Genomic DNA, 16,563 nt, shown 5'->3' with positions numbered 1-16,563 from the left:
CAAGCACCGCTAGGGGCCAGCACCGGACTCCTGCTCACTGTACCAACATGTTAACACCAACTTCACATGTTTCTTATCTGTGGGTAGTCTGAGCAATCTCCGCAATTATAAACTGTAAAAAAAAGTACATAACAATCTCTTGCTTTGTGTTTATTTTAACATTTATGAAACACAGGGGAAATACAACAGAGTATAAATAGAATAAATACATCAAAAGTACCTGGTACAAGACTGTCAGCATGACTTCAATAAGTTTTATAAGTTAACAAACTCAATAAATAAACCATTAAAATACCTTACATAACTTTAAATAGTCAGGAACAGAGGACTGTGCTAACATGTGTGTCTCCTCGTGTTATCCTTCACTCTTTGGCATCAGTAATTCCTCCAGCAGAGATGGCAAACGTGGCCTCGTTCTCAGGCATATCAGGACTAGAGGAAATCAAGAAGAGATAAAAAAAAAAAAAAAAAAAGCAGAGTAAATTTGAGTCCCAAATGTTTTAATTGTTCACATTAATTAGTCTGAGGTCACAGGCCAGATTCAAGTAATTAACAATCAAGTCAAAGCAACCACTTTTAGCTTACTCATACATGTTAGAGCATTTATCTTCAGTTGTTTTTTGACATGGTATACATTTTGTACAGCTTCTCCTGACAGTTCATTTGTAAGCCACTCCTACACTATGCACTGCACACTCACTAGTACATCACATCATACCTCCAACAGTGTGTTTAAAACGACATTTTCATCTCATCTACAAGTAGGCCTATGTTGATGATTAGCAGGTACAAAGATAGGCTCAACTTGAAAATGGTGTTTAATAGTCACATCATGAGATACACTTGGGGCAGAACATGACTTTTTAGGACACACAAATGTTATTTTTTAACTATGGACTGTCTAAGGCCTTGAGTAGTGCCTCAGTGATATGAGAAAATTAAACTAACATGATAGGCAAAAAAACCTTATTGACATGTCAAGCATCTATTTAGGTTAGGGCTGGGCAATATGGAGAAAATCAGGTATCATCATATTTTTGACCTGACACCTCAAAATTGATATTTCAGATATTTTTGTGTTGTGTTTTGGTGCTTTTACAAAATACCTAATATTTCTGATAAATATTTATCAGTGATGTAAATATAATGACCACAAAAATTACACCACTTTACTGTAATGACACCTTTAAAACCAGGAAATAAGACAACATTTATGATATTTAAATATCTAAAATCTGAGAGGATAACTAGTTTCTTATCATGATTGATTATTACCCAGCCCAAATGTGGGTACAGATAACATGGTAACAGGGAAATAAAACTTCAATAAAACATCAATATTATAATCAAAAACAGCCAACTACCTGTCGAATATTTTGGCAATCCTCATCTCTCCACGCCCCTTCCTCAAGCTGATCCGTGTGGTGGAGGCGTGGGCCAGGATATGCCCACCGATTGGCTTCTTGGGATCAGCCTGAAAACTAAAACAAGGCCAAAAAATTTTAAAAAACAAAACAATGTTGCACTCAACATGTCAGCAACCAAACAGAATTTTAACACCTGTCTGATTTTTTCAGAATGAGAGAATTTGCTATCTCTTACGTCATTCCTGCACCGGGATCAGCTGTCATTTGGTTGGTGACAAAAACGGCTACGTTGTACTCTAAGAAAGGACATAAATGAAAGCAAATAATCAGGGATATTACTCCATTTTTACTTAATACATATTTAAGGCCATCATGTGAGAGACACACAAGCTAAATTAGTCAAAAACAGCAGTATTAATTTCTGCTGCTATTCCCTGTATATGATAGATAAGATATATGGCTGATGTCCGTGGCTTTTACATATTTGCACATAAGCACACTCCTGGTTCAGACCTTCTGAGATCTTCTGCAGCCTGGAGAGCATCTGTGCCAGTTTCTGCTGCCGCTCAGCCAGCTCGCCTCGACCAGAAAAGTCTACTCTGAACAGAGCCATGATGGAGTCGATGATCTGATGACAGGGAGGAGCAGACAAGAAGGAGACTGAAAGGCTGAGGGAGCTAGACAGAGATGCCTACTTTTAGAATTTATGCCTGCTGTTTAACACAGAAAAAAAAACAAGAATGTGTTCATTCTCGCCCTCCAATAGCTTCACACAGAGAATGACTAAAATAGACAGGGGAAGTAAAACCACAAACATGATGAATATGTGAAAACATCTTTTTAGAGTTCATGCTTTTACTCACCAACAGTTTGAACACTCCTCCTTCCTCATGGAATTTAGCTGCTACAAAGTCCAACAGCTCCATCTGATGTTCACCTGAGGAGTGAGCAAGACAAATGTTTAAATGTTAGTGTTGTTTCAATACAAACTGCTCTGCATTTAGAACACCACAAAAGTTTTCTGGTCTAAATGAACTGTGTGTTCGCACTGGTATAGGCCCGGGCGTAAAGCACGTTGTCCAGCACAGCACTGTGGTCCACATTAAACCTGTCAGCAATGTCTCTCAGTCTGTCTGGACGACTGGAACCACACAGGTACAAGTCAAGGATAATGAGAAACACAGGCTGATACACACATGAACAGTCAGTGTAGTCACATTATGGCAACTACTGGAGAAATATATTTCATAAACATGTTTTCAAAATCAGCACATAGTGGGGATGTCATGCATGGAGCAATGTGTAGTACATGGTAGCAGCTATAGCCAAGGTTCCTCCTGGGACAGCAAATAAACATCAACTAAACAGCATATCAAATGTTGTATGGCTGTTTCCATCAACATGAGGATACAAGGTGTTCTCTGTGTCAATGAAGACGACTTTCCCGCCTGAGTAGCCATCCTCGCCTGGCAGCTGAGCGGTGACTGGACAACAGCAGCACAGAATCTGTTTAATTTGACTTGTACAGTGTTGTTTTATCAGCAGCCGCTTTCAAAAGCCATGTTACTCACCACAGAAAGTGTGAGACAGCTGAGTTTTTCCTGTGCGGAACTCTGTAGGATGAAATAATGTTGGGAGTTTTGAGCCAGTACTCCAAACTAAGTGATATTCAAACAATCTAATTATATACAATATATTAAAGTATAGGAAGACATCCTCTTACCTCCAAAGGCCTCTGTGATAGCCATGCTCTCTATACCGCCACCTAAAAGTTTACTGCAGAGATAAAAGGTGTTTTAACATCTACACAATAAAATGTCAATACTTAAGAAAATATATGTATTATGCCCCTTTATCTCCCACCTTGATAATATAGTATATGCAATTGTAAATGCATAAAATAAAAATATATAAAGATATGTTCAGCGGTGTAAATCCTACATTCAATATGTTAACAATGTTAAGAGTAAATCTTAACTCAAACTCCTGGCTCCCGGTTGTGATGTGGAACACCTGCTTCCTCTTGGCGCTGTACTGAAAGGCAGTCTGGAAACCAACATTCTACAATGTAAAGGAAATTATCTAATACATAAAACATTCTGCAGCATGCAAGTAGTTCAGTCTTCCACAGGAATAAATGAGAACAGGTTAAAGAATGACACAAAATTCACAGGAGAGAATCCCAATTTTACCAGCATCTTCCCAGCAGCCTCCTTGATTTTTTCCACTTTTGCCTCTGACAGGCCCTTGATGTTGCACAAAGCCTTGCGAGTGGTCATCTGGATCCCCTTCACAGTGCAGATGCCCACTAACTTCAGCTTTTTGATGTCTGCCATATTCTGTGGTCACAAGTGAGGAGGAACAGAGAGATGCTCACATATACAAATTATTTTTGAACTGATGTGAAAAATCTGCATATGTTTCAGCCCTGCTGCTTATTACTCACAATCCCATGTTTCTGTAGGAGGTCAATGTCTTGGAAGAAGGACTCCTGTTAGGGTCAGAGGAAAAGAAAATCTATATGAGGAAGTTGCTGAGCAGTAAACTTAAATACTGAAGAGAATTTTTGACCCTAAAAACATCTGTAGTATGCATAAGTCATCAGTATGATTTGGTTGTCACACTATTGTCATATAGTATTTATTATGTTAGCTAAATTGTTTTCAATAAAAAAAAAAAGAAGTTTATATTTTAAATTGTTCTTATTACAATTATATTGATATATGTTGCGTATATATTCCTATCTGGACAGATTGGTCATTTTAATTGTTAGTCAGGCTCATAATTAGCATTGATGGCAACTCATTTAAAGATTTAATGGCTATGGGGGAATTTTTTAGCAAAGTTTATTAGAATTTTTAATTGTATCTCACCTCATCATCCTGGTAACCAGTATCTTCTTCAACGACCTGGTCTTCTGCACATTTCATTTTCATGTAGTAACGTTATAAATTAAACGCTGAAGATAAAATGGATGTTAAGATTCAGTTACTGTCAATCAGTAGGGATCATTAGCCAATGTTAGCTAAATTAGCTTGCTAATCTTTCTAGCAAATTGCTAATTTAGCTAGCTTTTTTTAACTGCTCACAACATAAACAAAATTGTTGGTAAAGCTATCGAAACTTTGCTTGGTCGACTGCGTTACCTCAAAAACAACCAGAATCTCAAGATATTGATTAAAAAATACAAGTTTAAATTAAAAGAAAATGTTTAGAGACCTCTTTGGTTCTTGAATTAGCTTGCGCGAGGCAACTGGCGGGAATCCGTAATTGTTGTCTCATTGAAATGCAGTCGGAAATTATAAATGCATTAGTTGAACGAACATAAACCAGGGTTGATTTATGACGTTGCTAATAATTATTGATTACATGTGCCGAGGACGGAGAACTCCATAAAGTGCTTTAATGTGGGTTTGAATTTTCAAAAATGTTCATTAGCTACTGCTCTCAGCCAAACATAACATGTTCCCATTATAACCCTAAGTTCTCTTTATACATACATGTTCAGGACCAGGAGCTGAAAAAGAGCAGTGAATGCAGCACGTTTTCTGGACTCTTTGTAGTGTTGTTAAAAAATGTATGTGCTGCTTTCTGGATATGCTTCATGTTATTATTCTGTGGTGTCTCATGGCGGATGGGTATAGTTGTTTGTGTGATACAATAATAAAATCTTAAGCATCATCATCGTCATCACTACAAAAATGATGACGATGACATGTCACTGCAGACATGTTGCAGCAGGACAAGAACAAGTGTAAATAATATTAGTTATGACTGCATTATATTAAGGTGCTCCAGTTCCTGCTCCTGGGTAATAATTAATGTCTTGATTGCACTTATACTTTCCCTGCTATGAATAGTCAAAATGTCTGCTGTGAAGAAAAGGTGTATAGGGCATTTGAATCTGTTAGCTATTTTGAGACATTATGAAAAGAAAAAAACATGAAAATTCAGTGAAAAAAATTATTCCTAAATTCCTATTCACTTATTTTTATATCATAAACCATTTAAAATGTCATTGCTTTACTTGGCTTCCATTCATGATTCCTTATACAATCCTTTCTGGGCATTTCTGAAAGTAAACACTTGGGTTTCCATTTGATTCGGTGCTTTAATTTCCGCAGTCATGTTGAACACAAAACAGAAACATGGGTTTGCTTACTGACCAGAGGTAAGAGATTGTAAATTCACATGGATGATGACAGAGAATTGAAAACAACATTCTCTTCAGACTGGATATGTCAGGGTAATATTGAGACATTTAGCATTTAAAAACTTCATCGGCCACCACAACCACATCTGTCCAGAACTGTATGACGTGTGTCCTGTCTTAAATGACAAAATAATTGTGTTATATCACATACTATGAATGGAAAAAGACACAACAATCTTTCATCATTTAACAGCACAGAATCTGGTGTTGGTACATTATACAATCCATTGCTTAAAACCAAAGAAATAACTGTGAAATGAGAGGCATTGCACTTTTTGACATACATACATAGTACAACTGTGAACCATGACAATTGTGCAGACAAACGCAGCACACAGAAAAGAGTGTCATTTAGCTCCTACAAGTTCGAGGCCATTCTGTAAAACAACATTATCACTGTCTACAGGGTGCTCCACTCCACAATGCTTCAGACCTGTCTGTCAGATATTCTGTTAACATTAAACTCCACATATAAGTGGAACCAGCAAGCTCATGATGACATACTGTAAGTATAGCTCTTCAGACTGCAAACACCAAGACATACAACTGTTTCAATTTATCCACTTGCACCCGCTATCTCCTAGAGAACGCATTATTTATGCTTATATAAGTATTTATTTAAAAAAGAAAAAGAAAAAAGAAGCAGTGCTCCTGGAAATAAGTCTCTGTGTGATGTTGGAATAAGGAGAGACAGTGAGACAGAAGTGTTAGAAATGCATCACATCCTCCGTATCCAATCCCGCCAGCCAATCCAACACATTGGAGTGAGCCTCATGCTGTTGACATACAGCTTTTGCTTCTTCTTCTTTTTTTTCTCAAAACTGCAGTTCTTTGCCCTTCTCCGTGGTCTCTCTGTCTCTCCTTGTGGCCGGCCCCGCTGTATCGCAGAACAGTAGATCTCAGGTTCATGCTGGCCCCTTTCTGTGTCTCACATCTTGCCAGGTGCAGGAGGCATCATTCCCGGCATCCCACCAGACATTCCAGTGTTGGGGCCCAGCAGGATCTGGAAGGGAATGAGTCAGTCATTCAGGTTGTTTGTTGATGTACTCCCAATTTGCCATTTCTGTTCATATTGCATTCAATCCTCCAGTATTTGCTTCCCCACATCTGTAAAACCTTCATTTTTGTGGCCATCTCTCCACTCATGGTTATCTTACATCCACTTGAACACTCACCTGTCTCTGCTGTTGTAGCTGCTGTTGCTCCAGCTGTAGTCTTTCTGTCTCAAACACAACAGGCAGCACCAGGATCATGAAGGAGGTAGTACCGACCCAGAGTGCAGAGCGAGAAAAGCTGAAACAAGGTAGCAACCTGATTAGTTTATGAATTTGTATGTCAGTAGCTTCCAGTGATTTATAATGTGCGTCCACTTGGAAGATGCGAGTCTAGCTCAGGAAAACAAAGACAGGACCAGTAGCTGCTGCAGGGATTACCCTCAAATTAGCAGTTAATCTCTTGATCCACTGAGCTACCATGACACACAGCACAAATTCATGCAATTATAAGGGGAGACAGTAGACATACCTGTAAAACTTCTTAGCCAGTGAGACAGAGCACTGTGCAGACACCTCAGCAGCATTTCGCACTGTGTCAGGGAACATCTCTGTCAGGCCCCATAACCTCTCCATTAGTGTCTCATCCAGCTGAAGGAGATTGAGAGAAACATCAGACATGAAACTTTGGTGTGAGAGAACAGAAAATAAGCAATCAGGCAGCATCTCATATGAATAAAAGCATCCTGAGAGAATACATCCACATGCATTTATCAATTTGGTAAATAGAGTTTATCCATCCTGAAGGTTGCTACAGGTTGATTTAACTGTTGGTGTCAACACAGTGACTAATTAATTTGCTGTGGTGACAGCATGGCAGTGAAATAAACTGCTCTTTGGAGGAAACAACAGGCTACCTTTACCTATTGAACACTTTTGTAAAATAGCAACAGCCCACAGACTCATACAGGGTCTGACATAACCAGAGCAGACACCTCAGGTAGCTAGCTAGCTAGCATTGGTACAGCCATGTTAGCTAGCCATGCTTAGCCAAGAAAAAGCCAGGCTCAAAACAACACTGTGTGACTTCATGTCAATTTTTGTTCCTGTTCACATTCCCAAAGTACCCCAGAATGACTAGCCACTTACGTCTTCATCTTCATCATCGTCAATTTCGTCCTCGGGGGGCCGGGTGGACACCGGGCCCGCAGCGGGGGAAAGCTCCTCGATTCCGGCCATATGTCCTGCTAGCCCGCTCCTCTCTGTCTGCTTGGTTCAGCTGTGTGTACGGCGAATAAGTCGCTATGAAGTACGTTAAAGCCGACAGACACTTTAATGTATTTATAATGATTTCCCACCGGCTTTTACTAAAGCTAACGTTAGGAGGCGTGCATATGCTCCAACGACAGACTGAGGTCACGGTGGGAAAACGTGAAGCTTGTCGGGACGGATGACGAAAGCAGGGCAGGGGTCAGTATGTGAGTCACCCAAAATAAACAGCGCCCCTGCTGTGTCGGCTGTCTAATAGCAGCCTGTGGTGTCAGTGATGTCATTAAATCAAGTGGCTAAAAATACCATTCTAATGTATGTTTGTGCGCCTGGTATTTAGTCCAGGGCCTCCCTAGTATTCCTTAAAAGATAAATCAATAATTAATCTAACCTTTAATTCAAACAGCTCATGATAAAGCAGATACAACTGCATTCTTACAAACTGTGACTTGTATTAAAGGGATAATTCAGATTTGAGGTTCTTATCCATAGATAAGAACCTAAGATAGGCTGAGGATCAGGAGAGGAGAGCCGTGAGTGGGGTAGAGCTACCTGGACACAAGTCGGGGCTTGATCAACCCCGGCTGGGTCGCCTTGGAGAGGGTGTGTGATTGTTGAAAGACCCGAAACACCCAATGACCCCAGGTTACATCACTGAAGATGTGTCCAGGAGCACCAAGTTGGTGTATGTTAAAGAATGTTTTCACTGCTTTACTATGTTGTCAGACAGTGTTTTCCAGCTGGAAAATGAAGCTATTATATTGCTCTCTTCTGAGCCAGACTCCACTGAGAAAAGTGGTGTAACATTGCTGAACACAGGGGCTGCTGGTCTACTGCTGCTTGAACAGTTATTTTGTTTGTGTTATTTTGTGACTTTGGCATTTAAGAGTTAGTTTAATAGAGCTAGAGCACAATATTCATTAAAGTCACACAATGGCACAAACTAACTGATCATAGTAGCTGTAGACCAGCAGCCCCTGTGTTCAGCAAGCTAAAATTGTTTTTATCAATGGAGTCTGGTGGCTTTGACAACAGCATAGATGGGGAACTGAAGCGGTTATTGGCTTCCCCATTGGAACAGGTTGTCTGCGGCGTGGTAAAGTCGTAAACAAATACTCTCAAAATAGCATACACGTAAACTGATATTGACTTTTTTAGGTGGCTAAAATTTGTTTAGTTGCTGACCCTGTCCACAGCAGTACATTGCTTAGCTTCTGTGTTGGACTCCAGCCTGCTTCTCCAAACTGGGGGTGCGCTGACTGACATCTACTGTATGTAATACACTGACTATACAATACCACCTCAAAAAATCCAGACTATCCCTTTAAGCACTATTGAATCACAAAGGAGTATCAAAATATCACTCATCAAGCATTGACTTACCTCACAATGTTGGTTTAGTGTTACATGGTTACAAGATTTAGACTGGTAGAACACCCTGAAATTGTCATAACACCAATACAGTGTTGGAACACTCTGTACATGGTGAGACCAACAACAAAGCACAATAACACAGCAAAAAGGGATATCATATTTTGGCTGTGTTTTTATATGGTCTATTCTGTGCAAAACAAACATTGCCAATGTTTTGCCATTCAGTGGAGCTTGGTTACAGTCAGGAAATATAACACAACAAATATATTCACATTTTCCCTTATGAGTCAATGTGAGCTCAGCTCAGATACACCCTACCAGGCACATGGGTCAAGCAAAAGCCAAAGATGTGTAGACTACAGTACAGGTGAAAGTGGAGCCTAAGCTCCTCTCTTTAATGTTGAACATACATTTGAAACTGCAGGTACAGTGAAAATACATTTTGCTCATTTATAGATATACAGTATTCTGTAATTTTATTGTCTTGAGCAATGACAATAAAGTTTTATTTATCTACCTCAGTTGGGCATATTTTATTGTACGCTGTTTGTGATACATGCTTTCCCTCTGTTCACTTTCATTTATGATTTTTTAAAAATATCTTAAATATCCTGCTGTATATAGCTTATATCTTGTTACTGAATAGAATAAAATTGTCGCAGCCCTTTTAATTCCCTGTGAATTTGGAAAAAAAGACCTTGCCATGGTTTTCTATAGTGCAGCAGTGAAATGGCCACAAATGTACTTTTCAGCATATATGACACTTACACTATGAGCTATGAGTGTGTGTGTTTATGCTGTGTGTGAACTGTAGCTTTAAATAGGCCTACTTGTTTTTATTGTTGGATTCAGCTTAATTTTTTTTTAAGTTCACCATCATATGACTTCTCGGTAGATTGTGACGTTAATGCCTCTCCCAGCGTTTTTATCTTTTTTTTCCAGAGAAGTTGTTGTTGCTGTAATAGAGCAGGGGGGCTGGTCATGGAAAAGTTCTGGGATGCAGGGATTCCTTGTTTACATCCTCCCGGAGTACGCCGCGGGGGCGGGGTTGGCTCCGCCCTCATTCTTTAGGCCTGACGTCATTGTCGCTTGTGTTTTTTGTGAATGAAAGAATCCAACCTCAGAGAGCAGCGGAGTAATTCCGGGAAAAGGCGGACTGACATTTTGTCGCCAGAGTCGCTTCGACCCAGCAGGTAAATGATTATTTTTTACGAAATATCAAACGTTAATATATTTAGCTAGAATCCGCTGGTTAAAGCCGAAGACTAGAGGAATTGTATCCGGCGGAGACTGGCCAACAAACCAAGGACAAGTGAGCAGGCAGCTGTTTGCTTTAATCTCCTTTAGCTCACCAGAAACCGTTGATGCTAGCTGCTAACAGTTAACATTACTAGCATGTTTAAGATGATGTGGATAATTCGGCTCCGCTCGTCATATTTATGCCTCTTTAAACGTAGCTTTTAGCAACCAGACGAGTTCCTCACTTCCTTGTTAGCTGTGTCTTTCAAAACAATTTAAAAGGATTATTTAAAACGTTACTAAAATGGATGTCGAGGGCTCTCGTGATGGCTGTTTACTATAGCAGCAGCGCCTTTACCCTGAGCTGGCCAGCTCCTCTCCCTATAAGGATAAGGGTGGATTCTGGATGTAGATAGATAAATTTAACAGTTTCCAGCCGTGGTTGGAGTTCCCTGTTTGTTATGTGGTCATTAAATGTTTAAAATATTAGCTAGTAGGGTGTTTAGCTTCATAAAAAAAACGCTGAATAGTCGCGTTTTGGCTGTGCTGCGTTCACTTGTTGCGTTCCACTGTGGTAGCGTTACTTAAAAAGTACTACGTCCTCTAAAGCGATATTTATAGGAAAGTACAAACGTGGATATCCTGTTTTGTTTGGACAAACTCATAAAGACATGGTCACAGCTGGTTTTCCAGGGTTAGGACTGACTGGCAGCCTCGGCAGAGCTGAGCAAACGGGTTATTGCTGAATCACCCTGACTTTACGAAACGGCGGTCTCATCGGTTTACAGCCGGAGTCCGCCGGCTGGTCGGACAACCGCTATTGCTGCAACCTCCACGTCCCACGCATGTCGGGAAATGCAGTTTATTGTCAGCAAACTTCAGGTCACTATCACAGGTCTTTTAGTTTAGCTCTTTAGTTAGCCCTACTGTACATGAGCTGTAGGCCCACATGCACCGTTAATGCTGATTTTACTGTGAAGTCAAGTTTTAGGAAAGCTGGATTTTGGTTTTGTAACTTAACTCAAGTGCCCCCAGAAACGAAACTGATGAAATGTGACTTTCTAGCTAAAATGACTTGCTTGTATGCTTCCTAGTAGTCGTCAAATTGAAAATGAAAAACCCCCATTTACAGAAGTGTAATATCCTCGTAACTGGGGGTCATAAATGTAACAAAAAAACAGTATATCATAGTCCAAAGCAAACAGAAATCCCCTTATCATACCTTGAAGTGATCTTAGATAATTCACACTAAATAAACTAAAATATCTCTGGAATTTAAAGACTCTTATCAACAGATTCCCCTGAACACTGTCACATAATTTTTTAAAGATGTTGTTAATAGATTTACAAGAGGACAGAGACTAAAAAGGTGCCAAGACACACAGATTATACTCAAGAAGTGGTGAAATTATGCTGCAGCGAGATCTTGTCTCGATCAGTCTGTTTCTCTGCCCAACAGTAAAGCTGTCAAAAGGCAACCAGCAACATCAAAGCAAGGACTGGACTGTATTTTGTCACCCCATGTGCATGCAGTATCATGCAGCCGTGCTTGTTAACATGGTTTTTTAACATTTCTGCGCCACAAAGGGACTAAATGAAAGCCCACTCACACTAAAAAGAAAATCCAATGTTGCAGCAATATAAAAGTTCACACTTTCACTCTCCAAAAGCCATGTGGGAAAACCCCCTGTGGTTTTATGATGTCAAAGTAGAACTTGTTGGTCCTAATTAAATGCTAATGTCAGAAGATATTTTTGCTGCAGTCACAGCATGGCTTCTGTGGCAATTTCTCTCCTGTGTCAGGTTGGAGATGATATTGATATATCTGAAATAGCCTTGAGTTGAAGTGCAGAGTCATTTATATCAACGTGATAGTGATCTGAGGCACACAGCCAAATCAAAGAAGTGACTAAGGAGGAAAGAAAGCAGTTAAGTTGGCCCGTTTAGACGTTGGACTTAAATCCCACACAACAACCTTTGTGAGCTGACCTTAAGAGGAGTGTAGGAAGTCCCCACACAGTCTGTGTGAACTGTTCAGCGAGAAGAATGGGAGAAAATTTCCAAATACAGTAGCGCTAAGGCGGTACAGACTTAAACAAACACTCTTACAGCTGTTATTACAGGTTGTTACTGGAAGCAGCAATTTAAGGGTGAGCAAACTTACTGTTTAGTAACTTTAGAACTCCTATTTTTAATATAATGATTCAGTTGGTTTTCATTTTAGGGTTTGAGGCAAAAAATAATGAGCATCATAAAAACACATAGTGACGTTGGGTTCCTTTTCACCTAAATGAGACAAATGAAACAATGAGAAATACATCCCACAATAGTTGGCTGTCTTTTCTCACAATGAACATTCTGAACCGTTGGTTTTGTGTTGACAAGAGGAAGTGTTGAAGGAATTGTTAGGACACCTGCTTTGAGCAACCAAAGGGCAGACACATGATAACTTCCCCCTCACTCTTCCAGCTAACAGAGAAAGGCATGTCGCTTTCAAAACCTCCCCTTCCTTTAACATCAAACCACAGAGTTTAATGAGAGAGCGCGTTTGGAGAAGCATGAAAGATCTGTGGGTTCTCCTTTTTTTTTTTGTTAATCGCCTGACTGGCTGTCTTGTGAGCGGCTGGTAAATGTCAGGCCAGATCTGGACCAAAACAGCATGATGTCCACAGTCGCATGTGATAACACACCTTTTTTTCCCTTCCAGAGTGTCTGCATCTGTGTTGACTGGTGCTTTGGGGGGAACAACCGAAGACAGTTGGATCATGACATCAGAAAGAAACAGCAAAGCCCTGAAGGTAACACACAGCCTGGAATAAAATCTTATTTCAGAAGAATGAGTCATGTTTATAGCCTTTGACTATTTTTACAAGAGGGAAAACGCCAGCGTTGAAAAGATGTTTTACTGTCGTTCTAATCAGTCGATTTTAACGTCATTGGTTTTTCTTCTCTTCTCTCAACATGTTTCCCCCTTCCTATTTCCTCCTCCCTTCCTTCCTCTTCAGGTGAAGCAGGAATGTGGCGAGAATGTGCCCTTCCTGTCAGACAGCGAGCTCATGTCTCTCACAGTACGAGAGCTGAACCTCCACCTGCGCGGCATGTCCCGTGACGAGATCCAAAAGCTAAAGCAGCGCCGTCGCACCCTGAAGAACCGAGGCTATGCTGCCAGCTGCCGAGTCAAACGAGTGTCCCAACGCGAAGCCCTGGAGCAGCAGAAAATGGAGCTCCAGAGAGAGGTGGAGAGGCTCGGGGCGGAGAACGCCGGCATGAGGAAAGAGCTGGAGGGGCTCGGCGCACGCCTCGCAGCACTCCAGAGGTTTGCCAGGGGCCTGGAGGCCGGAGGAGGCAACCTGCTGGCTACAGCCCCACGTCTCAACACCGCCTCAGTCATCACCATCGTCAAGAGTCCGCAACAGCCTCAGTCTCAGAGGGATCAGGAGCCGTCCTAGAAGGAGCTGTAGGAACCAGACTGGGGGGAGGGTGGGGAGGGCGCTCAACCTGCAGTGCAAACACAGACACACATATACACACACCTGCAGGCATACACAGTCTATACACACATACATGCCGGAGAACAGGAAGACGATTTTAGTAGGAAAATACTAAGCACTTGTCTGCGTTGCACCTCGTTCACATTTTAGAATTCTGTAGAATTCATGACACAGTGTTGACGGAGTGGCGTGCGATGTCACCTAACAGACAACAGCTATGCTTAGTTTCCAAAGCAAGGGTCAGGAACAGTTGAAAAATCATCTAGGACCAGTGGAGGTGTCCTCCGCTTGACGCAGCCTCATGACACCGCAGCTTAGTCGACTGAAATTTACCTTTGTTTAGAGTTATATTCAGAACAGGTTCCATGTGAACGAGGCGTTGAGCACTGATGCACTCACAGTCACACACGCGCACAAAACCCTCACACTGTCCCCAAACCCCACGGGGACGTACACATTGACACATCAGACTCTGACTGAAGCCAGACCAACCCAACCAGAGTTACTGTACATGTTCACTGCTCAGCGAATCCAGCTCTGACTCTGGTGCAAAGCCGGGGCTTCTCTCCGCTGCCGGTCATGGCACCTGACCAACAGCTAAAAGACCAGGGTGGAGCGGACGCGTGTGCAGCTTCCTCCAGCTCTACAGCGCCTGTATTCCTGGTGTGGCTGTAGCCTGAAGTTCCTCAGAAAAGACAGTGTCCCAAAGTATGACTCATTCACTTTTGTTAGTCATTAATGCAGGGTTTCTCAACCTTGGTGTCACTTGATATGCAGGCGGGGTCATGGGAGAAGACTAATATAACTGCTAGGGTCACGAGGATTTTGGGAGCAAATAATGGCCACACAGTCCAGGAGAAGGTTGAGAAACGCTGCGTGCAAGCTGTTTATTCTGTGACAATTCTTTGTTGTGGGATTCACCTGCCACTACTTCCTACCTGATCCACCCCTCCACATGAGGGGAGAGTAGTTTTGTACTGCTTGTGTACACATTTCTCACATTAATGCAGTGCCTTCAGTGTATGTAGGAGTTAGAAGAATGCAAACCTAAGAGGGGAAAGGGTAAAAACCAGACTGTAATCGCTCATTGTCAACTGTTCATGACCGCACATTTTTTTTTGCTGTAGGATTTCTGAGCTATAATCCCTCATTGCTCATTTTCACAGTCCCTACTGTGCAGTAACTTTGCTACAAGTCTGCTGTGGCCTCCTTTTTTTCATATCTGAGACTCCCAACAACAGATGTTGGTCATTTTTGCTACAAACGTGTAAAAGCGGAGTCGCATCTGGTAGGAATTACGCTCAAGTCGATGCAAATCCTCTGCACACATTCCCGTTTTTTTTGTGTTCCTTATTTGTAATGTTTGTATGTGCCGTTGAGAGACGAAAATGTTGAGTGACATTTATCAGAGATATATTCTATATTTTATTTGTATTTAAAGGTAGATGTTATGAAAAAGACAAGCTAACGAGTGCTGTGATGTTTTACGTGTTTTCAGAAGTACTTATTATGACTAGTCCGGGGATATGTCTAATTATTGTGTTGTGTGGCAACAATGATTACTTTACAAAATGTTAATTATTAGCTATGTAGAAATATGCTCAAAGCCAATGGCCATATTGCTGTATGATGATTTTTGTTTGTGTGTGTTTTTTGCCATGTTTGTACTGGCTTGTCACAGTGGATTCTTGGAGGGACATTATTTTTCTACGATAATTCGTACGTTATTTGTGTGAAACCATTAAGGTCACTTCTAAATTGGCTGGGCAGGCAGATCCACGGGATGCGGAGAGAAAGATGGAGATGAGGAGGAGACAAGAAGGCAGAGGAATTGTTGGATGATGGAGACAGAAAGTAGGCAAGGCGGACTGGAAACTGGGAAAGGAATGTACAAAGAGGTGGTGCTTTATTCACTTGAAAACCTCCATCAGTCCCCGGGCTGTTTCAGCCAGCGCGTGCTCAAACAGGCTCGGGGTGTCGTGGGGTCTAGGCCACTGAATAGTGCTAGCAATATCATGTATAAGCAGGCATTGTAACACATTAGGCTGTGTTGACAAATAACTCCTTCAGATAATGAGGCATATTATTATATTTAGCTATATGAATATCAGTGTGGCAAAGCATTTATTCTCAATATTTTAACGTCTCACATTCTGTCAAACTGTGCTGGATGTTTTGTAATAACTTGCAAAACAAAAATGTTTTTTTGTATTTATTACCTGTATTTTTTCTATTGTGAAAATATAAGTACATTGTCTATTTTATATATTAATTATAATAAATGTTGTACATATTGTACATAAAATGGTGTGTTTGTGGTCGTGGGCTGGGTCGGAGCAGAGGATGCACACACACACACACACACAGTGACTGTCACTACAGAGAGAAAGGGGATCTACAGGATGTGTTGCACAAGCTATCTCGCTCTGGATCAGAAGATAAACTCGAGGTTTACGTAGAAAAAGGGTTTTTGAATAACTGAAATGTAGAGAAACTGCAAGTGCTTAAAAGTTACATTTTCTCAATGCGAGAATGCATCAGACCCCCCCCCCAGTGTTGCAGTAGATGGGTGTCACATTACATAACATTAATATTGACAGTAGTAGTTCATCAACATA

At 41.0% G+C, this 16,563-nt stretch overlaps 3 protein-coding genes across 5 annotated transcripts; 1 reads left to right on the top strand and 2 right to left on the bottom strand.

Annotated features, from left to right (window-relative positions):
- Positions 1–106: 106 nt before the first annotated feature.
- Positions 107–4,762, bottom strand: dmc1 (DNA meiotic recombinase 1). Of its 3 annotated transcripts, none has more exons than XM_049563164.1 (14): positions 4,587–4,762; positions 4,241–4,326; positions 3,814–3,858; positions 3,560–3,706; positions 3,346–3,428; positions 3,091–3,143; positions 2,939–2,980; positions 2,779–2,851; positions 2,417–2,508; positions 2,231–2,304; positions 1,881–1,995; positions 1,603–1,663; positions 1,365–1,481; positions 107–432 (listed from the first exon to the last, which is right to left on the bottom strand). In XM_049563164.1, the coding sequence occupies exons 2-14, from the start codon at positions 4,301–4,303 to the stop codon at positions 363–365; spliced, it is 1,035 nt and encodes a 344-aa protein (XP_049419121.1). In that variant the 5' UTR covers positions 4,304–4,326; positions 4,587–4,762; the 3' UTR covers positions 107–362. The 3 variants fall into 3 exon arrangements, with proteins under 3 accessions (XP_049419121.1, XP_049419124.1, XP_049419123.1); XM_049563167.1 differs by having other exon boundaries at positions 3,346–3,413; XM_049563166.1 differs by having other exon boundaries at positions 4,241–4,762.
- A 696-nt stretch (positions 4,763–5,458) lies between these two features.
- tomm22 (translocase of outer mitochondrial membrane 22 homolog (yeast)) lies at positions 5,459–8,019 on the bottom strand. The gene is made up of 4 exons (XM_049564213.1): positions 7,722–8,019; positions 7,105–7,223; positions 6,756–6,873; positions 5,459–6,583 (listed from the first exon to the last, which is right to left on the bottom strand). Exons 1-4 carry the CDS (start codon positions 7,809–7,811, stop codon positions 6,509–6,511), a joined length of 402 nt encoding a protein of 133 aa, XP_049420170.1. The 5' UTR covers positions 7,812–8,019; the 3' UTR covers positions 5,459–6,508.
- A 2,248-nt stretch (positions 8,020–10,267) lies between these two features.
- On the top strand, positions 10,268–16,250 carry maff (v-maf avian musculoaponeurotic fibrosarcoma oncogene homolog F). Its single transcript, XM_049563455.1, has 3 exons — positions 10,268–10,408; positions 13,162–13,252; positions 13,460–16,250. The coding sequence occupies exons 1-3, from the start codon at positions 10,320–10,322 to the stop codon at positions 13,901–13,903; spliced, it is 624 nt and encodes a 207-aa protein (XP_049419412.1). The 5' UTR covers positions 10,268–10,319; the 3' UTR covers positions 13,904–16,250.
- The last annotated feature ends 313 nt before the right edge of the window (positions 16,251–16,563 follow it).

Source organism: Epinephelus fuscoguttatus, linkage group LG20 (genome assembly GCF_011397635.1).
Source record: "Epinephelus fuscoguttatus linkage group LG20, E.fuscoguttatus.final_Chr_v1".
In the NCBI taxonomy this organism is placed as follows: domain Eukaryota; kingdom Metazoa; phylum Chordata; class Actinopteri; order Perciformes; family Serranidae; genus Epinephelus; species Epinephelus fuscoguttatus.
This window is presented reverse-complemented; position numbering and strand designations above follow the sequence as displayed.

What these genes read in the sequence shown, in the direction of transcription:
- dmc1 (XM_049563166.1), bottom strand. Translation starts at nt 4,303, where the DNA reads ATGAAAATGAAATGTGCAGAAGACCAGGTCGTTGAAGAAGATACTGGT. An exon ending in AGGCTGCTGGGAAGATGCTG is followed by an intron (nt 3,429 to 3,559) that starts GTAAAATTGGGA and finishes TTTACATTGTAG; the next exon opens with AATGTTGGTTTCCAGACTGC. An exon ending in ATTGCCAAAATATTCGACAG is followed by an intron (nt 433 to 1,364) that starts GTAGTTGGCTGT and finishes GATTTCCTCTAG; the next exon opens with TCCTGATATGCCTGAGAACG.
- tomm22 (XM_049564213.1), bottom strand. Translation starts at nt 7,811, where the DNA reads ATGGCCGGAATCGAGGAGCTTTCCCCCGCTGCGGGCCCGGTGTCCACC. An exon ending in CTGGCTAAGAAGTTTTACAG is followed by an intron (nt 6,874 to 7,104) that starts GTATGTCTACTG and finishes ACCTTGTTTCAG; the next exon opens with CTTTTCTCGCTCTGCACTCT. An exon ending in AGCTACAACAGCAGAGACAG is followed by an intron (nt 6,584 to 6,755) that starts GTGAGTGTTCAA and finishes ATTCCCTTCCAG; the next exon opens with ATCCTGCTGGGCCCCAACAC.
- maff (XM_049563455.1), top strand. Translation starts at nt 10,320, where the DNA reads ATGAAAGAATCCAACCTCAGAGAGCAGCGGAGTAATTCCGGGAAAAGG. An exon ending in GAGTCGCTTCGACCCAGCAG is followed by an intron (nt 10,409 to 13,161) that starts GTAAATGATTAT and finishes TTTCCCTTCCAG; the next exon opens with AGTGTCTGCATCTGTGTTGA. An exon ending in GAAACAGCAAAGCCCTGAAG is followed by an intron (nt 13,253 to 13,459) that starts GTAACACACAGC and finishes CTTCCTCTTCAG; the next exon opens with GTGAAGCAGGAATGTGGCGA.